The sequence below is a fragment of the Lithobates pipiens genome, unplaced genomic scaffold, assembly GCF_037356315.1.
Source record: "Lithobates pipiens isolate NorthernLeopardFrog02 unplaced genomic scaffold, aLitPip1_a1.2 Scaffold_13, whole genome shotgun sequence".
Taxonomy (NCBI): Eukaryota; Metazoa; Chordata; class Amphibia; order Anura; family Ranidae; genus Lithobates; species Lithobates pipiens.
In genome coordinates, this window is record NW_027507718.1 from 460,956,829 (window position 1) to 460,984,816 (window position 27,988).

At 40.6% G+C, this 27,988-nt stretch overlaps 1 protein-coding gene across 1 annotated transcript; it reads left to right on the forward strand.

The window, feature by feature from the left end:
* The first annotated feature begins 2,435 nt into the window (after window positions 1–2,435).
* LOC143975431 (uncharacterized) lies at window positions 2,436–27,988 on the forward strand. Its single transcript, XM_077477816.1, has 5 exons — window positions 2,436–2,558; window positions 10,992–11,381; window positions 18,141–18,242; window positions 22,367–22,476; window positions 26,673–27,988. The coding sequence occupies exons 1-5, from the start codon at window positions 2,507–2,509 to the stop codon at window positions 26,943–26,945; spliced, it is 927 nt and encodes a 308-aa protein (XP_077333942.1). The 5' UTR covers window positions 2,436–2,506; the 3' UTR covers window positions 26,946–27,988.

Sequence of the window (27,988 nt, forward strand, 5' to 3'; positions counted from 1 at the left end):
GGGCCATCCTGAGCCCTTCCCTCTCCCACTCTTTGGACCTATGGGATAGGATGTGCAAAATATACCCTTTACGGTCACCGCATATCCCAGTGGCCCCTATTTTTGGTAATCCGCACTTTCCCCCAGGGCAACACCCGCAACTGTTTTCTTGGTGGACCAATAAGGGCCTGTTCAGGATAGCACATTTCATAGACCATAGAGGCATCAAAAAACTCTCTTATTTTCGGGACACTCTTGAAATGCCTTTGACGGAGACATTTCGATTCTCTCAAATTATTCACTATATTCAATCACTTGGTCAAAGTCAGGGAGATATTAACACTAGAACACTTTATGAAAATAAATGCCTCAAAGCACCTGGGGCACGGGGAAGCATTTCAGAGTTGTACGCCTTGCTAACGGTCCGAAATTCTAAGCTTCCTTATCAAGCAGCTTGGGAAGCGGACTTGGGGGAGACGATTGACAGGGATGTTTGGTCCAAGTGGTCAGCCGGGGTGCACAGGGGAATTTTGAACACCTCCCTTGTGGAGGCCGGTTATAAAGTACTGTCGCGTTGGTATCTGGTTCCAGCGCGGATAGCCAAAATACACCCAGAGGCTTCGCCCCTCTGTTTCAGAGGATGCGGTCAAGAGGGAACAATGTTCCACATATGGTGGTCCTGTCCAAAAGTTAATAGATTCTGGATAAGAATTTTTAATTTGGTGTATTCGGTGACTGGAGTGAATATACCTAAAAACGTTAAAACAGCGCTATTTTCTGACCTCTCAAGTAACCTCAAGTAACCTGTCTAAACACCTCAGATCCCTCATTTCTTACATTTTTTTGGCAGCTAGGATTGCCATAGCGCGTGCATGGAAAACTCCTCAAATAAACCTGGCGCTCGTCAAAAATAAAATTTCCTGGATCATGATTAATGAAAAATTGACTAGTATTCTCCGAGACCAACAAAACCGATTTGAAAAGACATGGAATCCCTGGGTTAAATATCTTCAGTCACCGTGAGGGGGGGGGGGGGTTAGTGGGCTGGAGCGTGGGGATCGTCTATATACTCTCTTTTTTTCCCCCTTTTACTCCCTCTTTCTTTTCCCCTCTTTTTCCGCTCTACTTTTTTTTCTTTTCTTTTCTCCTTTGTTTCTTTTCTTCTTTTACTCTATATTTTACGAAAAGGGCCACTTTGCTCCCATAGTTTGGATTTCAAATGGGTAAAAGTGGACTTTGTGGAGCGTCTATAACAGCAAGCGTTCACTATTACACGAATACTACAATTCAGATCCGGTTTACTGATCTCCACCTCACGACAATTTTCTATGGTAAGCCACAAAGGCTTTTGTTAATATCTGATCCTGATATTCAATGAATATTCCTGGCAGGTGAAGGTTGGTTGTTCTATAATTTGCCAGCTTGTTGATGCGTGTTATAATATGAATACTTATGGCTTCTCTTGTACGGATCTGAGATTCACAACTGTACTATGAAAGTGAACTAAATATGTATAGAAGTGAAACCTTGTTATTGATGGAAAAATATATATATTCAATAAAAATTATTGGAATAGAAAGAATGGAAACAGTTTATTCTCCAGGGCCTCTGCTTTCAGAAAATATATTATATTTGCAGGTTCTAAGTAATTTTCTAGCACAGGGGTCTCCAAACTTTCTATACAAAGGGCCAGATTACTGTCCTTAAGACATTAGGAGGGCCAGACTGTGGCCATCAAAAGTAAAAAAAGTCCCATCATCAGTTGGAGTAAATAATACCCCATCTTTGGTGTCAGTGAAATGAATTATGCTCCATCATTGGTGTCTTTGTTAGAAATTTATCCCCATCACTGGTGTTTGCGTCATTGGGTCCCATTGTTCATATCATTGGAAGGAATTGTGCCCCATCTTTGGTGTCATTGTGTGGAATTGTGCCCCATCTTGGTGTCATTGGGAGGAATGGTTCCCCATCATTGGCATCATTGGGCACCATTGTTGGTGTCTATGGGAGGAACTGTGCCCCTTTGTTGGTGTCCATGAATGAAATAGTGCCCCAAGGGCCAGATAAAATCAAGCAAAGGGCCACATCCGGCCCCAGCCACAGTTTGGAGACCACTGTTCTAGCAAAAAGAAAATCTGATTTTCACATGTGTGTGAGAAATTAAAAAAATGCCCTGGACAGCAAATGGTTAAAGTGCATTTATTATCTGTGTATGCTAATATAAATACATTGGTTAGTGCAGGGACTTGTTACTGTAAATCCTACAAAACAGAAGAAGTGATATCAATGTAATGATAATATATATTTTTTGTTACTAACAGAATATTTACATGACCACATCCTAGATGTGATTAGAGATGAAGAAAGGATGGTAATTCAGTGAACTCAGCGTACTAGATTTTTTCTTTGAGATGACGAACATGAAGAGGAAGTGTGTACGAAGGGGACCGTGTGTATGCCGTCAGCTGTCATATCTGGGTTTCCTGCATTCACAGCAAACAGTTAGATCAGCTATGACCATCCAGAGATGTCCATGGAGCTTCTACTTTTTCTTGTATGGATTCATGTATATTGCAGATGTAAGTCCATTTTCTTTCCTTGCATAATTTATTGCGCTAACTTTTGTCAGTTTATCTTGTTGTGATCTTATGGTTAACTGCACTAGTGAGATGCGTAAAGTGGACCTGTCTATATAGAAACATTGAAACTGCCCTTGCTAACCTGTTTTTTAAAGGTAAAGGTCCTAGGGTCAACTAGCCTAGAACAGGCATAAAGGTCAATTCGATTTTGTAGCTCCCACATTTCTTAATGACAGGTTTACTTTACATGTTATGTGCACTTTTAGTGCATTTAACTTTTAGTGCATTTAACTTTCTTGGGGTCCACTCTTCCTGTTGCAATATAACATACTTGCCTAAAATGTGACAGTGCACTTTGCTTGCTCTGAGACTACTCACTTCTGAACCTTGCAACTTGTGCCAGGATTTTGTTTACTTCAAAATGGGAGCCAGGCAAGAAATGTATAAGGTCCTGCACTGAAGTGAATGGAGTGCAGGTCTCTTGTGCACCGGGGGAACAGCACTGTATGGCATTCCTGGTGCAGCACCAGGAATACCACTCAGCAATGATCACCAGGATAGTAGATTTTAGCAAAGTATGTTGTACTAGAAAAATTCTAGAGGAGAGTAACCTGGGGAAGGGCACGTGCACTAAGCCTTTAAGGAGTAACTATTTAAGCATCATTTGAATAGATAATTTGACTTTCTTTTTAAGGGAGACAATCAGAAAAGACACGGTGACCATATATGGAAACTATTCTGTAGAACTGAGATGTGACGCACATGAAAAACAATCATAACCATGTATATAGGGGCAAAAGCAATAGCTAAAGGATACATTTCTAGATTTTATAAGTATTCCCTGAAGATAGTTGTTTTTGGAAAAATTCTGTTGCTACAAGTAAGGGCTTAAAGTATGGGCAAATATATTTTAACCGTCCCTTGCATAGGAGCATGCTGCTCCTCCATTGATACAGTGAAGTGAGTGAGTGTAGCCATCCTAGGACAGGAATTGTGTTAGCAGGAATACTAGGTGATAATAAAAAGAACAAAAGGAAAGGAATGAAGCCACTAAGTATAAAGCAAGCCGTAGATGGTGCGAGAAAATCGCTTGATTCCCCCATCAATACAGTCGGTGTTGATGAGGGAATCCCTTGTGTGGAGCTGTTGTGTTCTCCTGGCGGTTGGGGGGGGGGGGCATTGGGAAACATCCGTAACAGGAGCACACAGGTGGGGGATTTAATAAAACTGCAGCATGCAAAATCTGGAGCAGCTCTGCATAGAAACCAGTAAGCTTTCAGGTTTTATTTTCAAGGCTTAGTTGAACAAGCTGAAGTTAGAAGCTGAATGGCTAATATGCACCAGATTGTAGGTGCTCCAGTTTTAGTAAATCTCCCCCACAGTGATTATCGCTAGTGGCTATAGGTGCTGGCAATAATCACATGCCAAAAATCTGACATGCTGGTTGTACCTAGGTCGATTGATGGATCGACTTGGGTACATTTACCCCGCCCATTGATGGTTTGAATCTCCGCCAGTTCCTGCTGAACTGACCAAGATTCAAACCATCTATGGCCAGCTTCAGGCTTGGTAAGCTGCAATATTATATTTTTGTACTTGTGTTTAGATATACTAAGAGAATCCACTTAAAGGCTCATTTAAACCAAAATGTCTTACCTTTTAGCATGCAAATAAAGAGTTATACCACCTGACAATGTCTAAAGCTGTGTCCACACTGGCCGAATGTTGGGAGATTTTTGGCTGATTCAAAAAAAAAATCCCACATTTGCCACATGTGTATATCAGTCAGTCTGTCAGAAACCAACCGTTTAGCCAGCTTCTGTTGGATGAGCATGCTGGAAAACCAGCAGCCGACTGACTCCCTATCAGCGCTCTCAGTCAATGGTGGAAAGTGCTGATCGGAGTGTTCTAGAGGGAAGGCCGTCCCCCAGAACACAACAGCTCGGCAGGGGAGATTGCTGTACTTACTTCCCATAGTTAGTACAGCAGCTCTGTCCAGAGCTGACAGTAATGCCCCATACACACTATCAGATTTTCTGCTGATTTTTTTTCCTTCAGGTTTACTAAAACCATGTAGTGCAAGGGCCTGCCCGATTGCATACAAATTGAAACTCCTAAGGTTTGACCTCATATTATATGGTTTTGGTAAAACTGAACGAAAAACTCAGCAGAAAAACTGATAGTGTGTATGGGGCTTTAAAAAAACTCATAGTGTGTACCAAGCTTTAAAATTTCTCAGACACTACTGTACTTGAGTTCCTAGGTCTGCACGCCCTTTATGAGGGTCTTGCACTCTCCCTGTTTGATCCAATGATATTATAGTATGGAAAAAGCACTAGGAAGTACGTAGAAAACAAAAAGGTGGGTGGGAAAACCCAAATCTCCTGGATAGACAAGAAAACATTTGGAGATTCTGCTATTGGAGTATCCAAAACATATAGGATGCCAGGGTTGGACTGAGCAAGTACCACCTATAATGCCCCGTACACAACACAGTTTTGTTGGCGGAAAATTTGAGAACCTGCTAGAAACATTTGTTGGTGGAAAGTCCAACAGCAAATGTTCGATGGAACATACACATGGTCGGACTTTCCGACTACAAGCTCACATCGAACATTTCCTTTTGGAAAATCTTACCGTGTGTATGCGGCATTAGAAGAAAAAATTCATGTTTTGGTTGGACTGACCCTTTTATTTATTTTTAATATGCAAAGTCATCAGGAAAAATAAATGTTAATAAAAGTGTTAACATTGTGGTATTAGCTGTATTTTTAATCACATTTGTATTCCTGATTCTCACTTATGTAACATGAATATACATATATACACTTCTACATGCACAGTATATAGACACACACATTTTAGTTATTCATTTAAAAGCAGTAATGCCAATCCTATAAAGGTTGTTTATTGCAGTCATTTCATTTTCAAGTATTTTACGTTTTCTGATCGGTGATCATTTGAACCGTGACTGTAGCGTGCAAAGCATAACAATTTATTTTTTTCCTTGAACATTTAAAGCTCTAAAATGTGAATTGTCTTTTGATCAGGTTTGATTTAATTCTTTCCAATTTGATGGCAATGCTTAAAAATACAAAAGATCAGTTAGCTACATGATTTACTTGGAAAGTTATATCCTGTAGAATGTATAACAGTCAGTGAAAAAAGCACACATTACTTTATGCTGCTCACTACAAAAGAAAATATCAGATTTAAATTGAAAATTGTGTAATATAAAGAATTTATAGAATTCACAATTAAAAAATTGTTTTGAGAAAAATAAAAACTACTATTACACATGCCCTGATATAAAACACAGTTCAGGACCGATATAATGGGTTGAGAAACTACTTCTACTAACTATGTAAATCTGGCCATAGATATTTTTATTTCTGTTCACCCAGCAGTCTGAACAAAACAAAACAGATTCCACCACCCACACATATGAGGTGGATGGAGGACATTATGTTCTGACGCCAAATACACTGATCAGCTGCTGCAGCCAACGATCAACAAAATTTTAACATTTTCCAACATGATTATTTAACAGAAATCAATCTAACGATGAGCCACACACTCAATATGGCAGAGACTTTCCATCCATCTATGGTCACCTTGTCTTAGATATAACTGATTCACAATTTTAACAAACAATACATTCAATATAAGCTGGATGTAAGCTAATATTTTTGTTATTTAAAGACATTTCAGAGCAGTCATACAGTTTTAAGACTGCACATATCAAGAGATCTCTTACATGGCAGGAGCCATACTTTGTGGTAACCGATAAACACAAGCTTTTAAGGAGTAAATTTTTTAAGATACATTGTTGTAGGTCAAGTCACAGATGTCCATGTAACATGCCACAGAAAGGTTGCTGCATGCTCTTAAACTGAACTCTTTTTTTTTAAATTCTTTATTTTATATCTTTCATAAACAATACACCGCATATATACAAAGGATATAAGAGTTGAGAAACCAGATGGGCATAAACAAGACACTGGAGGACTATATGAAAATACATATAGGTCAATACATCATTCAACAGTTTAACATAATGTAATGTACATGGGTCCTTCTTTATGCAAGTCGTTCTTTTAGACATTGTCAAAGCCTTCAGGTGCTATAAGAGTGTATCTCAACCTCACTTTTATTTTCATATCTTATTTTTTTTTTTTTTTAACTTAATAATTTTTTTATTCATTTATATAATAATTTAACACCAAGAACATAGAAATAACAGAAATTACAGTATAAAAAAATAGCAATTATGAAAAATACTTTCTTCACAACCTAAATAATAGCAATATTCTAAATTATATCAGATAACAATACTATTTCCTCAGCCACCCAAACCCTCCCACCCTCTTCCTAACTTCCCACCCTCTTCCTAACTTCCCACCATCCCTGCACCATAAAAGTGTACTTATATACACTAATTATACGAAAAAAGAAAAAAGAAAAATTTACAAAAGAAGGGAGAAAAAGAGAAAAAAAAAATTCATATCTTTAGCAGCAACTGGGGTAAAATAGACTCAATAGGATTACTGTTATAGTCTTGTTCCTTCACCTGAACCTCAACTCACCACCTCCACAGTCCTAAAAGAAAGCTGGCACCTCAGTAAAGATCAGTTAAAGAGTGTTATTTTTTTGGTAAGGAACAATTATAAACAGCCACTTAAAGGGGTTGTAAAGGTCTGTGTTTTTTCACCTTAATGCATCCTATGCAAATATGGCACCAGCAGTGACAAGAATTTTTCTAAGTCACTACAAAGCCATTCAATGCCATTGAAAGGTAATAGTGAACATTGAACATTGAACACATTATCATTCACATGCTTAAAATTTTGCTTAACATACCATCCAAAACCTATTGAGACAACTCACTTGTGCGCATGCAAAGTTTGCGCTTACTGCATGCGGCAGAACAAAACCAAGATACAGGGTGAGGGACCGCCAGCTGTTAAGCTTAAAAAGTATTTTGTGCTATAAAAAAGAATGTTTGAGCTGGTTCAGTTTTTGAGAAATTGGAATTCAAATCCAGATTATGTAACATCAAGCCCCACCCACTTTGCATGCAATGTTGTTAAAAAAAAGATAGCATTCGTTTGCAGCGCATCTGTGCTGATTTGTGCTACAAAAACGAACGGATGTGCTGGTTTGGTTTCAGAGATAATTGCACATTATAGTTAATGAAACCTCTCTCACTTTGCACCACCTGTTATTACATTTTAATAACAATTATAGAATTTGTTTATGCTGCATTCGTGCTGATTTGTACCACGTTTTTGGGATATTGGACATAGATTATGTAACCTAATGCCCCACCCACTTTGCACATTTCAAAAACAAATATACCATATTGATGCTGCATTGGCAGGAGAAACAAGCATATTGGTATAGTGTATTTTTTCATATAGCACTCTCATTTTGTATCAGAAAGAATGATCATGGGACTCATTTATGCTTTGGAGTGTGGGAGGAAGCCTATGCAGGTACAGGGTAGAACATGCAAACTGTAGGCAGGTAGTGTCGTGATTCGAAACAGCACCCTATTTCGGCTAGATGAAAGTACTAACCACTACACCCCTGTGGTGCCCTATTACTTAGTTACTTAGTTTTAAATTATATTAACTTGAAACTTACTCTTTTTTTTTTAAGTTGACAAAACTTATTTTCCAAATGTATTTGATATATGTTTGAAGGTTTTTATATAAAAATAATACAATAATATGTTTTTTTGTTTTTTTTAAAAAGGAATAATCTCATAAAACAAGCTTTTAAAACAAATTAACATTTATTATTTATAAAGTGTTACAAATGTATTAATATTAAACAGCATCAAATGTAAATATAAACATTTAAAAAAAATGCCTCTTTCTTAGCTAACAAATCAAACTGAAACACACACATGTATATACAGTATATCTGAAAAGAACATACAATACAGAATGTATTAACTTTTTTTTAAGCCTTTTAGGAAAGTAATTTGCACTTTAACCCTTCAACCCCAGAAGGATTTGTCCTCTTAATGACCAGGCCATTTTTTACAATACGGCCCTGCATTGCTTTTAACTGACAATTGCGTGGTCGCGCGACGCTCTACCGCAAACAAAATTGACATCCTTTTTTTTCCCCCACAAATAGAGCTCTCTTTATGCTTTTAGCCTGAGCTACCCTGAAAACCTAAAATATACCTTTGAAGTTTTGTAGAAGATCTTTTAGACCTAGATGTGGGGACTCAATCTTCAAAAGTTCACACTTTAAGCGCTTGCCGCAAACCACTGTATGTGTATGTCAGCACAATAAGATAGCAGGCGTGCACCCCCGCCGCGTGCCGTGGGAGCGTGCACGCGGGTCTGGTGGACTCGATGTCCACTGGCGACCCACGATCATGGTATACAGAGGCAGAATGGGGATCTGGATAAGGAGACTCGAATCAGATCACACTAAAGAGAATGTGGTAGTCAATGGCGATGGCCCCACTGGTAATAGGCAGAGGTATCAGGTAGTAAAATTACGCAGGAAAGTATTCAACATTTTTTTAGTTTCCATACACGTAGTATGTGCCAAAGTAAAATGCAAGTGTAGCAGTGAGTATTAATGGTGGTAACCCCACGTGCTAGAAAGAAATAAAGTGCTGGTATCCCAACGTGAAATCACAGATATGCAAAACAAAATACAATCAATAAAACATCAAAAAGCAAAAAATATAAAGTTAAAAGTGTCCATAAATATTTCCATCCGTATAAATCCTAAAGTGCACAGTGTTGTGGTACTTTGAATCTGCCTATGTAAACAAGGCGATTCCCTGTTCTGTCAGATGAGATGTCAGAGATCTATTGTTCCCAGTGATTGGGAGCAGCTATCTCTGTCATGTCCCCGGTAGCCCATCCTCCCTACAGTTATAACACACCCAAGGAACACACTTAAACCCTTGATTGCCCCTAGCGTTAACCTCTTCCCTGCCAGTGTCATTTATACATTGATCAGTGCATTTTTATAGAACCGGTCAATGTAATAATGTCACTGGTCCCCAAAAAGTGTGATTTGGGGTCAGATTTGTCCGCCGTTAGGGTGTATTTATAATGAAGAAATACCCAGTTTTAAGTATATCACTGTTGGTTTTTCTATTGGAGAGTAGAAGGTTCTAAGTGGTACTAATAAATAAAGAAGGGAATTATTTTTTATTAGATGAACCGAACCACCCCCCGGTTCGGTTCGCACCAAAACATGCGAACAGACAAAAAATGTGTGCAAACACCGTTAAAGTCTATGGGACACGAATGAAAACAATCAAAAGTGTTAATTTTAAAGGCCCATATGAAAGTTATTGCCATGAAAAGTTTTTGAGGACCCGGGTCCTTCCCCAGGGGACATGTGTCAATGCAACAAAGTTTTAAAACAGATGTTTTTTTTAGGAGCAGTGATTTTAAAAATGCTTAAAGTGAAACACTAAAAATTAAATATTCCTTTAAATATCGTGCCTAGGGGTCCCCTTAGTCTGCCTGTAAATTGGCACATCTTTCTGATGTGTTTTACTGTGCCACAGCAAAATTACATTTCTAAAGGAATAAATGTAATTTAAAATTGCTTGTGGCTGTAATGTATTGGCAGCTCCCGGCAATATAGATATATATATAAAAAAAAATGCCCCTCTCCATTGAAATTAATGGGAAGCGCTTCAAAAGCGCTACAAAATGGTTCTTTTGAGTCACGTGAGCTTAAAAAAAGCACACTGCTAATGCCTCAAAAGCGTTTGAAAAGCACTGCAAAAGTGTCTGAAGTTTTATGGGCAGTTTTCAAGTACCTCAGTGTGAAAGGGGTCTTTGTAATAAGAAGTTTTTGGACTGTTGCAGGCTGGGAGAGCTTTAGGAGACTTAAGCCCCGTACACACGGTCGGAGAATCCGTCAGAATGTGTCCTATCGGACCGCGTTGTGGGATAATCCGACTGTGTGTGTGGTATGCATCGGACTGATTCTGTCGGAATATCCGTCGGACCAAATTTTCCAACTTGTTGGAAATATTTTCCGATAAACTAGTCCGATAGGACATACTCCGATCATGTGTAGAGAATTCTGATCGGACAAAGTGCCACGCATGCTCAGATCAAATTCCTACATCAAAGCTATTGGCTACTAGCCTGAATGTAGTCCCATCGTAACGAAATTACGTCATCACGTTCTGAAAGATCGGATTTTTCGACAACTTTGTCCGACCGTGTGTATGCAACAGTTTCGGACACAATCCGGCGGACAAAATCCGACGGACAAAATCCGACTGATTTGGTTGGCAGAATGTCCGACCATGTGTACAGGGGCTTTCTCTTTCTCTTGCATTTTGCAATAAAAAGGAAATGGTTGTCAGCACAGCATAGAATTTTTACTACTTTTCTCAACTTCTATTATAAATCTATATATTTGTTTTAACAGATTTTGTCTTCGGAAAGCTGATAACCACCCAGGTTCTAAATGAACATAAAGGAGAGTCTGTCACTCTGACTTGTACATGGAATATTACAGACGCCCAAAGGATCAGAGTGGAATGGAGAAAACACAACAAATTACATCCATTGGATGACAATGGAACTCTCCTGTCAACTGTCTTGTGGACACATCCAAATAATAAGACTACATATACACTGATGAACCAAAACAGAAGTTCTTATGTAATTACCAATGACACAGCAATGATGACACTGGAATCCATCACAGAGGAAGATGAAGGACGTTATGTCTGTATTATTCTTTCTGAAATACCCACACTGGTCATATTACAAGAAAATGGTACTCTGTTAAAAGTTAATAATAATAAATCAGATGGTAAGTGTACATTATATATGCTTCTATATAAAATGTTAACTGTGTATAGCTGTAAAAATATACTTATGGGAGGTATAGTCACATATTTATTAAATTCAAGGGGAATTAGTGTCGCTTTCAATAAGATCCAGCAATCAGTGCTGGTTAGTGAACTAGGAGAAGAACGATGTGCAATGTGGAAATTACATTCACAGGACTGTAATGTGTATATTGGATACACAATTTTCAGTTGGTTTGTACAGTATTTCCTTTTATTGTTTTCACTGTCTGCTTTCTTGCTTGGGAGATTCACCCTGGTGAACAATGTCTCAGGACAGAAAGTGATACAAAATCAAAAATGTTACAGCATCCTCTTCACACTTGCAATCAGTTGTCTCCTGTATTATGATCTCATAAAAGTATTGGCTGTATCATGCTCGGAATGTGTTTGTACCATTAATTTGACAGTTTTAATGCAGTAAACCTCGGGATTCCCTGTGTTACTTGGCCAAACTATATGTTCATGGCTGCTGAAAGAAATCACGGGGCCCCGTACAGCCTACCTGACAGGGCCCCCCTCCTCTGAAAATATCAAACATTATTTTTGATAAAATACAACACCAGTGATGCTGTGCTTTGCTGCCCTGTTAGAAATTATACCCCCGTCGAACAAGACCCATTCAAGTAAATAGTGGCACAGAGGCAATATCTGCACCCCCACAGTGACCGATCGCTTGCTGTGTTCATTCAGGGTGGTGTGTTCATTCGTTCATTCAGGATGGTGAGCCCCCCCCAGCTCACCACCTCACCATCCAGAAATAGCCCGCCTGTGTGCCCTCAGCAGCAGCTGGCGGGAGAGGAGGGAAAATGGGGGCACTGCCAGCAGAGGCATACTAAGTAGGAGGCGGGGGTGCGGGCCATCCTGGGTACTACACACTGGGGGGGGTGTCAGGCCGGCACCCCCCTCCGTGACTATAGCTGTGGCAGCAATGCGGGATTAGGCGGCAGCACAGTGACAGGCACAGGCAGGGAGAGGAGAGGTGAGCTATCGTGATGCAAGGGGGAGGGGGTGTGCGGGGGTGCAGGGTGACACAGGTGTACCTTCCATCCCCTCCTCTCACGGCCGCAGGCTGTCTGTGCGATCACGGATGTCACACAGGCACAGCCGCGCAGCCGCCTCCCCCTCCTCTCTGTTTATGTGTAAACAGGGGGGGGGGGGATCTGCTGAGCATGTGCTGCTGCACTGCGCTGATCTGAGGTACTGAATGGGGGGGTCTGCACTGAAGAGGGGGGCTACACTGAAGAGGGGGGCTACACTGAAGGGGAGGCTGCACTGAAGGGGGGCTAGACTGAAGGGGGGCTACACTGAAGGGGGGCTGCACTGAAGAGGGGGGCTAGACTGAAGGGGGGCTGCACTGAAGGGAGCTACACTGAAGAGGGGGCCTGCACTGAATGGGGGGCTACACTGAAGAGGGGGGATACACTGAAGGGGGGCTGCACTGAAGAGGGGGGCTAGACTTAAGAGGGGGGGCTGCACTGTACGGGGGGCTACACTGAAGGGAGTCTGCACTGAACAGGGGGCTACACTGAAGAAGGGGGCTGCACTGAACGGGGGCTACACTGAAGAGGGGGCTGCACTAAACGGGGGCTACACTGAAGAGGGGGGCTGCACTGAATGGGGGCTACAATGAAGAGGGGGGCAGCACTGAACGGTGGCTACACTGAAGAGGGAGTCTGCACTGAATGGGGGCTACACTGAAGGGAGTCTGCACTGAATGGGGGGCTACACTGAAGAGGGAGTCTGCACTGAATGGGGGCTACCCTGAATGGGGGGTCTGCACTGAAGGAGGGGTCTGTGTAACATGCAGGGGGTCCAGAGCTGCAGGGTGTTGTCTAATGTAAAGGGGTCCAGAGGATCAGGGTGTTGTGTAATGTAAAGGGGCCCAGAGGCGAAGGGGCTGTGTAATGTAAAGGGGCCCAGAGGTGCAGGGGGCTGTGTAATTTAAAGGGGTCCAGAGGTGCAGGGGGCTGTGTAATGTAAAGGGGTCCAGAGGATCAGGGTGTTGTGTAATGTAAAGGGGTCCAGAGGTGCAGGGGGCAGTGTAATGTAAGGGGCCAAGAGGCGCAGGGTGTTGTGTAATGTAAAGGGGTCCAGAGGTGCAGGGGTCTTTGTAATGTAAGGGGCCAAGAGGCGCAGGGAGCTGTGTAATGTAAAGGGGCCCAGAGGTGCAGGGGGCTGTGTAATGTAAAGGGGTCCAGAGATGCAGGGTGCTGTGTAATGTACAGGGGTCCAGAGGTTCAGGGTGCTGTGTAATCTAAAGGGGTCCAGAGGGGCAGGGTGCTGTGTAATGTAAAGGGGTCCAGAAGTTCAGGGTGCTATGTAATGTAAAGGGGGCCAGAAGGGCAGGGTGCTATGCAATCTAAAGGGGCCCAGAGATGCAGGGTGCTGTGTAATGTAAAGGGACCCAGAGATGCAGGGTGCTGTGTAATGTAAAGGGGTCCAGAGGTGCAATTGTGGAGAGGGGGGGTACGCAGTAGTGACAAAGAGAAATTGAAGGATGCAGGGGGCACAGTGGCGTATTTTTTACATTTTAATGGGGGGTGCCAGATATAGGATCCGCCCCAGGTGCCAAATGCTCTAGGTACACCCCTGGCTGCCAGCACAGAGGGGTCCCAGGCAGCAGGGGGAAACGGGCACAGATACTAAAACCAATCCTCCTGCAGTGCAGCCAGAAGAAAAGAAAATGAAAAACTGTCCGCAATGCACAAGAGTCACAAGCATCAGCAATAAGGCAGTACTACTCGCCTTTTTGCTTGGCAGGTGATTGGGCCCCCCTTTTGAACTGATGAGGCCTGGACCTAGTACAGGAGGGCTGGCTGTACTGCCTTATCAGCGGTCCTATATATGTTTACCATGCGTATGTGCCTTTTGTACAGATAAAGAATATATTTTAAAACATGTTACAGTTGTCACCGGAACAGGAGGTAAGAGAAATTGTTCCAGTGAGGACCTGTTCCAATGACAACTAAATAGGATTCTTCCTTCTTATAGAGAAAATACTTCTTATTGTGTGTTTGGAAAAGAAAGTGAAAGAAAATCTTTCCAAAGGCCCCAGTTACATTTTTGAGGCATGTAATGCGCATTGTGTCCTGCGTTCACATTCAGGGCCTTATATCTCCCTGCAAAGGTAAAGCATAATGGGCTACTATGCATCGCATAGTAGCCCATTATGTATCACTTACCTGACACAGGAGCCAGCGATGTCTCCGTTGTCCCCCTCTTCCTCCTGGGGCCACGAGCACGGCTCTGTAACTGGCCAAAGTCGGGAGCCGCCAGTCACAGCATGACCTCTATGCACGCCGTACGTATGCGCCATAGTCATCGGTGCTCGGCTTTTTGGTAACTATCTCCTAAACTGTGGAGGTTTAGGAGATACTTCAAGCACCTACAGGTAAGCCTTAATATAGGCTTACCTGTAGGTAAAAGTGGTTGTACAGGGTGTACAACCACTTTAAGGCAGCCAATTAGAAATAATGGGCTGCCAACACACCAAAACATCCTGCAAATTGGACATGACACAAAATTTCTAACGCACCACAATGCATTATGGTTGTGCTTTTCCTTACTTTTTCCTTACATTGTGTTGCCATTTAAAATGAATGAGATTGCAATGCAGCAATGGATGTAATGCAATTTACTGCAACACAAAGGTAGAAATGGGCCCAAAGGGACACAGCAAAACCAGATACTGATAGACATGCTTGTTAGGCTGGCCACACACATTACAGTCTAAATGCACAATCTACAGTAGGTTTGTTAGACTAGTCAGCTAGGTTGAATGGCATAAAAATGATAGTATTGTTTAATCAAAGCACAAGAAAATTAACTAATAGAAGAGCTTAAACTGTGTCCAGCATTTTACTAGCCGTAATCAAATTGTACAATCTACTGACCTAATTCCATCTAAAAAAATGTAAAGGTCTAGATTTGCATCCCTTTAGACCTGTAAGAGTCTTAAGCTGGCTATACACTAGTAGCATTCAAATGAAAATTCATCGCAGGACTGCCATCAGAAATCATGGGGCCCACTACAGCCTACTTGACAGAACCCCACCCCCTAAAAATATCAAAACAATATTTTTACTAAAAATACACAAAAATCCTTATTGCACACAAACATAACATTTCTTAGAAGATTCCTGCTAAATCTAAAAGATAAAATTATATTGCGTTAATAAATATATTTCTTTGTGTATTAGGGCTCATCCGCATTGGTGCAGTGGCCTGTACAGTGTGGATCAGTGTTTTGTTTTTTTAATGTGGTTATTGCTGTGTGTAGGCAGCCTATGTTAAGCTATGGTTCTAACCAGCTCAGTAGATTGCTTTCAAAAAGATCTGGATTATTTCCTAAAAGTACATAATATAACTGGGTGCTAATTTTATAGGTAAAGTTGATCCAGGGAAAATCCGAATTGTCTCTCGGGGGATCAGGAAGGAATGTTTTTCCCTGCTATACTAAATTGGAACATGCTTTGTTGGGTTTTTTCGCCTTCCTCTGGATCAACTGTGGGTGAAGGATTGTGTACATCACTCATCCGCACTTGCACACCTGTCAAATTAGGACCTCCACCTGTGTTCATACAGCCACTACATCTTCATAGAGTAACAGGCGGCCCCAGCCTCACAAACTGCTCATTCACAATGTATGGGCAAGAGAACCTGTGTGATTGAGGTCTTCATCTTTTTTAAATTATTTTTTTACAATTTGTTATTGTTGTACAATTTTTTTTTTTTTACAAGCTATGGTTCTGACCAGCTCAGTAGATTGCTTTCAAAAAGATCTGGATCATTTCCTAAATGTACATAATATAAATGATATCTCTCCTTTGAAATAGAGAAATTTGAGGACACAGATTGTTCAGTTCCTTTCTCTGTAGCCTCCGTTACACTGAAGATGAATGAACAGGATACAGAGGCTCCTGTTTATTCATAAAATGAATACATAGTTTTACCCTGCTTAAGTTTTGAATGGACACAGAAGTGATCAGTATTGATCACTCACTGTGTCCGATTCAGAAAATGAAGGGGTCAGTAAATTACATATTTACTGGCCCCTTCCCGTCACTCTTGTCACTGTGGTTCAAAACAATCATGGATTTGACTCCTCTAACTATTAAAAAATCAAACGAATGTTTCCTAAATTAAAATTTCAAAACCAGCTATTAACTCTTGCAGTGGGGGCACAGCGCCAGTGCATGGGATAATTTTTTTCTGCCCAGAGTTGGGCTTTAAGTCAACAGACACTGTCAAAACAATTTATTAATTAATTCTGCATATACACCAAATAATGACATGGAGGTCCTCTTCATATGGACTGATGACTTTACTGCTTTCAAATAAAGGGCTAGAGTTTGCTTGGCCATTAGATGATAGCATCAAAGATCAAGAGATAACAAAAGAGAAACCTTAGCTGGAACTAAAAGCTGGGCTTACACAAAGGCAGAAGAGGAGTCCTTGGGCGTTGCAAATAGAGGGCTTAGCTGGGGACCTGCTTTACCAGGCCTCCCAGTCCCAATGTAACCTGAAGGCTCTGCTCTGTTTAAGAGTAGGGAACTGCTCTATGTATTAAGAGTGCTGACATTGACTTCTGAATGTACGAACAAAGCCTGCAAATAGTTCACAAATATCTACAATGTATCTTACCTAGTGCTTGTATATGATACACAGTGTTTTAGCAAACTGGTTTCTCAACCTGTGGTACACGTACCCCTGGGGGTACATGCACCAAGGGCAGGGGGTATGGCCTGTACTGTGTCTCCCCAGTCCCGCACACATACAGTCCCCGGCAGCTTGCTGTAGCATGGCACTGTGACCCACCCTGCATGCATGGATGGTCCCCTGGTTCATAGCTGGGAATGATGAGTGCGGCAGGAGGAACAGCTGTGAGCACAGATCTCCCTGCATAGCTTTTTAGCTGATAGCTGAAAAGCCATGCAGGGAGATCTGTGCTCACACTGTTCCTCCCCCAGCACTGATCCCCGGCGGTTCCGTTTCCTCCTACGCCCCCCACCTCCCCCACCCCCCATGTGCTCCAGCCACTCCTCTGGGCCCCTGTCTTCCTCCACTGCCCCCCATGTGCCCCCTGACTGCTCCTCTGGTTCCCTGTTTTCCTCCTCTGGCTCCCTGTCCTCTTCCTCCTCCTCCCCCTCGTGCCCCGCAACCGGCTTACCTCCTCTCCTCTCCCGCCGGCTGCTGGGGAGATGTGTCAGGATGGAGAACAGAAGAAGGGGTCGGTAATTATGTAATTTACCGACCCCTTTCTTTTCTCAATTGGACACCGTAAGCGATCACTCCTGTGTCCTTTGCTGACTGAGCAGAGTAAACTCTGCTTCAGTTTATGAATGAACAGGAGCCTCTGTCTCCTGTTCATTTATCTTCAAAGCTGGCAAAGGAAATGGGGAATCTGTGTCCTCAGTCCCTTTCTATGTTTCAAAGGGGAGATGCCAGGGGTCTGTTTAGACCCTTGATATTTCATCCAAAGCCCACCAACAGGGTTGATAAAAAAATTGCAATAAATATAAAAAAAATTAATTGTAAAATTATTATACAAAATAAAATTGTAAAACAAATATAAAATTAAAAACTACTAACACTACCCCTGATTGGCTACCATGCACAGCTGCACCAGATTCTGAGTGCTCCATTATTAGTAAATTTATTACAATAAACTAAAATAAGCAGCAATAAAAATAAATAATGCTATATTACTATTTTTACAGGTGATTCCCAAACCCTAAAATATGGTTTGCTGGCCCTCATTTGTGTATTTCCTGTTGTGATAATTGTTGGATACCTTATTTGGAAAAGGAAGAAAAGACCAAGTATGTATAAAGTTTATTTTTAAAATTCTAAACCAAATATGTGAAATGCAGAGAACACCGTTACTTGTTGAGTGATTTGAGTTTTCATGAGCTTATAATGAGCATAGTACTTTAAGGTGGTTTAGTGGAACTTTTCCAAAAATGTTTTATTTCTACTTTACAAATACAGTAGTATCAAAGAAAGAATCAACTGAATCATTTTCAGAAAAGTGGTCATAATACAGATCAGGTCTTTGCATATTAGGATAAGACTTCACAACAACAGAAAGTCATAAAATAAAAACATAGAAAGGTAATTGTTATAGCACATGGAGAAAAAAACATCGTAGTGTTGACAAATGTTTTAGGTCCATCTCGGAGGATATGAACTGAGCAAGCATCTGATAGAACCTAAAGCACACACCAAGTAGAATCTGTCTTCCTAGAGGAAATGCAGAAAGGAGATTCAAGAACAGATACAAGCTTGATAAAATGCAAAGTTGGAGAGGGAAACCAAATGGGAAACCAAATGGGAAAAGAAAGAGGAGGAAAAAATGGTGGAGGAGGTTGGGGGGAAAGGAACAAAGGAAGAACGTGGAAAGAAAGAGAGATTTGAAGGTGAGAAGAGTAGAGCGAGAAAAAGTGGAAGGCTTTGACAGATCACACCAAACCGCTGTCTTCGATCAGCCAACAAAAACCTCCTTCTCGTGCCCAAAGCCTGGTATAAATCCAAGGGGGATCGGAGATTCGCTGTCCAAGGGCCTCGGCTATGGAATGCTCTACCAATCAACATCCGCCTGGAAGAAAATCACCTGGCTTTTAGGAAAAAACTCAAGACCTTCCTCTTTTAGCAGATGATCAAAGCTCGCCACAGCGCCTAGAGGCGATTCAGTTCGCATTGTGCACTATACAAGTATTTCATTCATTCATTCCGATCATTGCCCAGTCTCCTGCTCCAACCCTCAAATCCTAAAGAGGAACCCTCTATATGGGCTGAAGTGGAGAATTTTTTCTAACCTTTTTTGACTTGCCTTGCTATCCTATTGGGGTACCTACCAAGCCTTACACTGGAGTAGTTTGTTCCAAAAAGTCAAGCAAGCTGTAAAAAATATTTGTAAAGCAGAATTTCTGTTGTTGTGGTTGTATATTTGACAACAGGGGCACAGAGGAATGATTTGACCTCCAAACCTGCAAGAATGCACCCCACCAATAGGCTTAAGTACAATATAACAGGATTTTTTATTCACTCAGCTGTTCTGGGAGGCAGCGGTAAGACATTGCAGGTGTCAAAGCTAATTTTTTTTATTTTTATTTTTTATTGTGGATAGAGTACGTGAGGGTTAAAAACACTGTAATTATTTTGACATCTGTGTCCCTTTAGGGAGATTTCCCTTGACTTTCTGCCCTGTATATTCAACAGAAATTAAAAGGATATCATTCAGTTGTTGGGAAAATCTCCTCTTGAACAGCGGTCACTGGAACAATTATAACAGTGGAAGATTTCCCCTCTATTAGGCTGGGTTCACACTAATAGCAGGAGAATGTGACCGGCTCTCTATAGAGCCGATTCACATATCTCTGATGCAGCTCCGGTGCGAATTTGCACAGGAGCCCTCTGCGCCTTTTGGTCTGTTTCAGGTCTGAATTCAGACCAAAATTCAGGCTGACATTGGACCTGAAATGGTGAACCAGGACACACAGGACCGCTGCTGTGAGCCGCATCGGCATCCAGTGTGAACCGAGCCTCAGTGTTCTTGTGGCAACTAGTCATGTGCTATTTGTTTAGTTCCAAATTAGTTTTTTAACAAACTTTAACAAATTCGTTAATTTGGGAATATCCGAATTTCTGAATTTTTCCAATTATTTAAAATTCAAAAGTTCGGAAATTCAAAATGTAAGAAAATTGGAAATTTTAAAATTTGAAGATTCAGAAATGCGAAAATCTGAAAATTTACAATTGTAAAAATTCGAAATTTCAAAATCTGAACATTTCAAATTTTGGAAATTCAGAAATTGGAAAATTTGGAAATTCAAAAATCCAAAAATTCTAAATTCGGAAATTTGAAATTAGAAAATTCTAAATTTCCAAAATTTGGAAATTGGAAAATTCTAAATTTGGAAATTCAGAAATTCGAAAATCAGAAAATGTATGAATTTGGAAATTCGGAAATTGGAAAATTTGGAAATTCGAAAATCAAAAAATTCAGAAATTCAAAAATTCAGAAATGCAAAAATAAGAACGAAAATCATAAAATTCAAAAACCCGAAAACTCAAAAATCTGAAATAAGAACTAACTAATAATAACTATTACTAACTATTCCTTTCAAATTTGCCTGTCAGTGAACGTAACGAATATGAATTTATCCATATGAACAATTGATAATAACAAATGCCATATCTAAACAAATGGAACATGCTGAATTAATAATAATAAATAACTATAATAATATATTAAAAACATATTATTATTATTTTGTTTTGTTCCATTTATTTAGATGTGTCATTCTTTTTTTTATTTTTAATTCGTAACTTCAGATAAATTATTTACGTTCACTAACAGCCAACTTTGAAAGGAAATTCCAACACCTGTAAGTTAGTTAGCTATTATTAAGAATTTTTGGATTTTTGTTCTTTCTAACTTTCGAATTTTTCTTTCTTGAATTTCTGAATTTTCGAATTTTCACATTTTCAAATTCCTAATTTACGAATTCCACATTTTTGAATTTCTGAATTGTCAAATTTTCAAATTTGTAATTTTTCAATTTGCGAATTTCCGAATTCTGAATGTTCAGATTTCAGAATTTTAGATTTTCCGAATTCCAAATTTCCAAATTTCAGAATTGTCACATTTTCAAATTCTGAATTTTTGAATTTGCAAATTTCAGAATTTCCGAATTTTCAAATTGACGAATTCAGAATTTCCGAATTCCAAATGTTCGAATTTCCGAATTTCCAAATTTTTGACTTTCCGAATTTCCGAATTCCAAATTTCCTAATTTACGAATTTGCAAATTTTCAAATTTCCGAAAAAAACAAATAAAATGAAAACTAACAAATTTTTCGGCAGTGCATGTCTAGTGGCAACTCCAAATATTTTGGATTTAGGCTGGGTTCACACTGCAGCGATGCGGGAACGCTGCGAATCCGCGGCGGGTTCCCGCATCGCATGCCTCCCGGCGGCAGTTCACACTGCCCTATGCGAACTGCTGGGAGTGTCAGTGAAACGTTAATGACACCCTCAGATCAGTTTGCAAATCGCAGTGCGATCTGCAAACTCGGACAGGAATCGGATCGCATGGTGTGAACACCCATGCGATCTGATTCTGCTGCAGACCAAAAAAAGGGTCCTGTACGAGTTTGGGCCGGATGCGATGCAAATTCAGCCATACTATCTGTATGGCTGAACTCGCATCGCACAGAGATCGGATGTGATTTGCACTGCAGTGCAGTGCGAATCACATCCGATTCTTGTCATCTCAGCAGTGTGAACCCAGCCTTACTCTCACTTTAATTCCCGGTGATAATGGCAATTAGAAAAATCCTGTTTCCCTAACGAGAAGACAGACATCAATAAAAACCTTGAAGTTGTTCTAATCCATCATCACGCTATCCAAATCTAGAAAAAAGAAGGCTAAGAACATACTGGGGTTGATTTCCTAAAGCAGTTGAGTATTTTTCTTTGCAAAGTGAATTTTCACTTAGTTAAGTGAATGAGGTAAGGATGTGTTCACCTTAAATTCCCAATTACATGCAAGGATATTTGTTATAAATTAACTTTTGCTCTCACATGATTAGATGGTTGAAGTTAGCACATTTTCGGCTTATTCACAAAAGTGAACAGCCAATACTTCTTTAGTAAATGAAGCCCAATGTGTTTTACAGCATATATACCATTTAAATAGTGTAACTAATACAAAAACAAAATAGTAACTACGTATATGAACATATATATATATATTTTTGTGCAATTAAAGTTTTTTTTTTATGGTAACTCGAATGAAACAAACACACACTGTGGTACTTTTTTAATTTAAACAATAAAAAAAGTGTTTATTATACATGAGAGTATTACGAAAGCAGTTGCATTTTACGTGCATTTTTCTGGGTATTTCAATAATATATATTTTTTGTTATATTTTCCAAGAGAGGAGAATCTTACAAAAAACTGAACAAGAATCTATGGAACTTCATCACCTGGATGGAGATAATAATGATGCCGATGAGAGCTCCTCTTCTAGCAATTCTGTGACATGGGTAATTGCTTCATTGTCTTTTCTGTTGTGCCCTGGCTTAGTAATAGTAGGCGGCTAATGCCAATGAAAAAATGAAATGAAAACCTTAACTGACTTATGTATAAAGTTTCTCCTTTTTAATGCCAACTGCATTTGGCTTTGCCATCAAGCAAGAAAGGCAAGTATTTGTAAAATGTATTCTTGAATATAATCTGGGCAGTGAATACGGGGATTGCCGTCTAATCACAGAACTCTGTCAACAAATTATAGTGTGGTAAAACCTGATCTCAGTAATTCAATCTCACCCCAAACAATCCACCACAATAAATACATCTCCTCCATCCATACCACCACAATAAATAAATATCCTCCATCCATACCACCACAATAAATACATCTCCTCCATCCATACCACCACAATAAATAAATCTCCTCCATCCATACCACCACAATAAATACATCTCCTCCATCCATACCACTACAATAAATAAATCTCCTCCATCCATACCACCACCATAAATAATTCTCCTCCATCCATACCACCACAATAAATAAATCTCCTCCATCCATACCGTCACAATAAATAAATCTCCTCTATCCATACCATCACAATAAATAAATCTCCTCCATCCATAACATCACAATAAATAAATCTCCTCCATCCTTACCACCACAATAGAACAGAACATCCTGCAGGTCCCCCCATAATGTTTAGCATTCTGTGCTGCAACTCAGGTATGCATCAGCAATATCAAGCCTTAGTCAGTATTATGAAAGGAGTTCTAAAGGCAGAAGGTTTTTATCTTAATGCATTCTATGCATTAAGATAAAAAAAACCTTCTGTGTATAGCAGCCTCCCCTGGTAATTACTTACCTGAGACCAATCTCTCTCCAGTGATGTCCACGAGTGTCTAAGCCATACGGAACACTCCTCCTGATTGGCTGAGACACAGCAGCGGCGCCATTGGCTTCCGCGGTTGTCAATCAAAGTCAGCCAATCAGGGGAGAAGGGGTGGGGCCGAGTTGGGGCTCCATGTCTGAATGGATACACGGAGCTCTGACTCGGCTCAGGTGCCCCCATAGAGAGCTGCTGGCTGTGGGAGCACTTGGTAGGAGGGAGGGGCCAGGATCAGCAAGGAGGGACCCGAGAAGAGGAGGATCCAGGCTGCTCTGTGCAAAACCAACTGCACATAGGAGGAAAGTATAACTTAAAAAACAAAACAAAAACAAAAACAAGCCTATACAATCACTTTAAGGGCCCGGCACTGAGTAGGTATGTAGGTTGCTTCTGCTTAATGAAACGCTTTTTTCCTGGTTGCCATGCTAAGTATTTTCAGGATCAATGACCTTGAGCAAGCATACAAATGTGATACAGACTTTGCATCTGCTGAGTAAATCAGAAAATACGGAATTAAACCCAGGAACAGCAGGCATTTTCAAAATAAGGTAAAAAATAGCAGCCTACGTAATTGTCTCACTATGTTTCATTTAAACCCCTTGTCTCAACCCCTCACCAAGGCAAGGGAGCATATTACTCACCAGGTATGGTCCTGATCTTTTGTGAGTGAACAATGACTACCGCCAATTAGGTAACTGGCTCAGATTCACCCTTAGGTTTAAACACCAGAACACCAGATATTGGGGGTTATTTACTAAAACTATTTACTAAAACTGCAGAATGCAAAATGCTGTGCAGGGTTGCATAGAAACCAATCAGCTTGCCGTTTTTTTTTGTCAAAACTTAATTGTACAAGCTGAAGTTAGAAGCTGATTGGCTACTATGCACAGCTGCACCAGATTCTGAGTGCTCCGGTTTTAGTAAATCTCCCCAACTAAATCAGATTTATGGATGGCGGAGTAGCAGCGAGCACACAATACACTCACAGTTGTCCCTGGTCACAGACACCTGTTCAGCAGAGAACAGCCAACACTCAGCTGCTTGCAATTCTGACCAATAAACCATACTATAAATAAGCAGTTCATCTGAAAAATGTTTCAGATGCTCAAACTGATGCAAGACTCACACCATTCCATTTGTGTAATATATGTTACAAGTATACAGTTGTTGGGAAATAGAGAACTGAAATATAAGTCACCATCTGCTAAAAATAACAAATAGTGAAACAGCCTGTGTTTTCATTGAAATCACAACCCTTTTTTCTTTTTAAATGTGGTTAGCTATATGTACCAGGGAAATGCATATATGAAGCTTTTGCATTGGGCAGCGCAAGGGGCAAAGCTCAAGTACAAAACAGTCAGATTTTGGTATTCTAAAGTCTGATAACTCCAAGAAAAATTTGAATTACAAACCCTGATAGAATTCTATAAGGATCCCCTCCCCTGGTGAGCTGTCAAATCTGGCCCTGCTATAAGTAAATTGGTAAAGGACTCCAAGCAATTAGAATGATCCAAATTAGGTAATTAATGCTATGATAATGTTACCATATTCAGAAGAAAGCCATGCCATCTTTATGCATTAGGTTAAAGCCTTGTTAATTGGAGGACCTAGTTTGGTGCAAAACAGCACTTTGTGGCTCTGGGCTTTTAGGTGTAGTGATTAATCTGACACTAACACTTAACCCTTCTCCTACCTTTAACCACTTCAATACCGGACACTTTCACATCCTTCCTGCCCAGGCAAATTTTCAGCTTTCAGAGCTGTCACACTTTGAATGACAATTGCGTGGCCATGCAACACTGTACCAAAATAAAATTTGTATCTTTTTTTCACATAAATTTAGCTTTTTTTTGGTGGTATTTAATCACCACTGTGTTTTTTATTTTTTGCTAAACAAAAAAAAACTAAAAAAGACTGAAGATTTTGGGTGGAAAAAATGTTTTTCTTAGTTTCTGTCAGAAAGTGTTGTAAATAAGTAATTTTCTCCTTCATTAATGTGCGCTGATGAGGTGGCACTGATAGTCTACACTGGTGGGCACTGATGAGGCCGCACTGTAGGGCAGTGATTAGATGGCATTAATGAGGCAGCACTAATATTCTGCACTGATAGTTGTCACTGATGGTCAATGAAGGCCACTGATTAGGTGACATTGATGAGGAGGCACTAATATGCTGCACTGATGAGCACTGATGGGTGGCACTAATAGGTAGCACTAATGAGCACTGATAGGTGGCACTGATGAGCGACACTGATGAGCAGGCACTGATAGGCACTAAAAGGCAGCACTGACTGGTGTCACTGATGAGCAATGATTGGTGTCACTGATGAGCACTGATTGGTGTCACTGATGGGCACAGACTGGATATACTTGCTGGGCACTGTTGGGTTGCACTGTAATCAGGGCACAGTCTCCATGGCAAGGAGATGCCACTGACAGAGTGTGAGGCGAGGAGAAACAACAAATGGCACTTCCGCATTTACATGTGATCGGCTGTGATTGGACACTGCCAATCACATGGTTAAAGAGCCAAATAATTTGCTCTTTACCCAGCTCGGGTCGCGCTGTTTCCTAGGGACACAGCGGGCCCATGATTGCTGTGCGGCAGACCCGGCAGGTGTGTGATCGCGGTGACACTGGGGCAACGTCATATGATGTTGCCCCAGAACAAGAGGAGCTTCCACCCACCATCATTTCCCTATATGGCAAGCAGGAGGAGGTTTTAAATAAAATTGCTCTTAAAACCATTATATTTCTCTCAATACTTCAAAGTATACGTAAGGTCAAAAGTGTTCTTGCTTAGAATATAGTGGAGGGTGTTAGACCTCTACTGCTGTGCTTGGGAGACCCTCACTATTGGCCTTGGTAACCACTATCTCCAGTACAAAAACTTGATGGAAAATCCAAAATGCTTCAAATGTTTTAGAACAGGGGGCAAGGCAAACTCTTTCAATGAGGAATCGGTTTCCCTCACTTTTGAGAGATCTCCTCATCATTCCTGTGGTGTCTTGCAGAGAGGGATGGGAAATCCTAACAGGACACAGACAGCGAAAAAAAAATAAAAAAACACAGCTGAAAAGCATCTTCACTATTCTCTACTTTATTGAAAAAAATAAATGAAAAAAGATTTGACATTATATACACTTGAAGGGGCATCTTTATAAAGCTGTTATTATGAAATTCACTAAACATTCACTACAGGTAAATCTCCCTGGTGCTTGTGTTTTAAATGACAGTGGTTGATTCACTGCCAGTGAATGCTTGCTTAGTGATGTCAACACCACGAAATTACAGGTTACCTTTTCTTCTGTGTATTTAAAGGCTATATCAACACTCTATGAGTCATTTGACTACTTTTCAATGAAGAACAAAGATGAGAAGTCTGCAGAGAGCTCAGACAAACATGCTGCCTTTTCCAATGGTCCTGCTGCCAGCTCCAGCGATCCTGCTGCCTGCTGCAATGATCCTGCCACCTGCTCCGATGATAATGCTGCCTGCTATGAGCAGATTACTGCCTGTTCTACTGGAGCCACTATTTGTCCTGATAAACCCGATGCCTGTTCAGACGAAAAAAGGAGAAGTACAAGAAAATGAACTAGTTTTGATTTTTGCTTGCAAAAAATGAACTTACGTTTCACATTCAACACAGTATTAGTGATATCAAATTTGATTGTTAATGAGATTTTAAAAAAACAACAACTTTTTTTATGGACATATAGAAGCTAATAGCATGTAAAGAGTGATTAGAGAAATTGTTATTATGAACAGTATCTGTCAAGACTGAGGTAGGGTTGGCAAAGCAAGAAGTGGAGAAAATGCCCTTGTGGCCACTCTAGGTTTTGACAAATGAGGGGAGAACATGGTCTAGTTGCTTATGGTTAGCAACAATTTCACAGTACAGTATTAGACCAGAAGCTATATGCACAGCATAAGATGAAGACCTACATGACCGAGTATGCAAGTCTAGGCTGTAGTTAGTGCATGGTTAAATAATGTCTTACCTTATTGATGGGGGAGAAAGGTGTGGCAGGGTGTAGCTCTAGTGGTCTGAGGGAGGAGTTGCCTCAAGGGTCAGTTGGAGCAGTGACAGCATCGGACAAGGTTCTCCTGCACTCCCTCCTCTCCATGCTTTTGGTCTGGTTGTTTTTTCCCTCTGCCTGCTCTTGCATTTCTTTTCTCCTCCTTTGCCAAGATGCTTTTGATTGGTCATAGTGGGTATTGTTTCCTAAGCGTTCACTGGAGGGGGGAACTGGTAGTTTCATAGAAGCAGGCAGGGGTCTCAGGGTTTTTGAAGGTGGGGGTGGTTTAAAAGTTCTTGGAGAACGATGAGTTAGGCACATCCAAGTTATGAGTGTACCTTCCCTACTAACTGATGTCAGTAACGTGTTATTGGTCTGTATCGGGTGGTATCTTGGTAAGCAATTGTTCCCTAGACAGTGTAATTGCGGCTGGGGGCCTTCATATGGAAGTTCGATGGCAGATACAGTCGGTTGGTAGATCACATATAGTATGCCTTCAAAGATCTACTAGAAGGTCAGTTATCTGCGTTATTGTTATTTTTGAATGTAATGTTAAAAGCTGTAATTTTGCTATTTATGGCCATTTAAATGAATGAAAATAAATAAAGATGGCCGTTA

Bases quoted from the DNA above. Each gene is read 5' to 3' on its own strand.
- LOC143975431 (XM_077477816.1), top strand. From the start codon at position 2,507: ATGTCCATGGAGCTTCTACTTTTTCTTGTATGGATTCATGTATATTGC. The intron at 2,559-10,991 runs GTAAGTCCATTT...TTGTTTTAACAG, and splicing joins GATTCATGTATATTGCAGAT to ATTTTGTCTTCGGAAAGCTG. The intron at 11,382-18,140 runs GTAAGTGTACAT...CTATTTTTACAG, and splicing joins TAATAATAATAAATCAGATG to GTGATTCCCAAACCCTAAAA.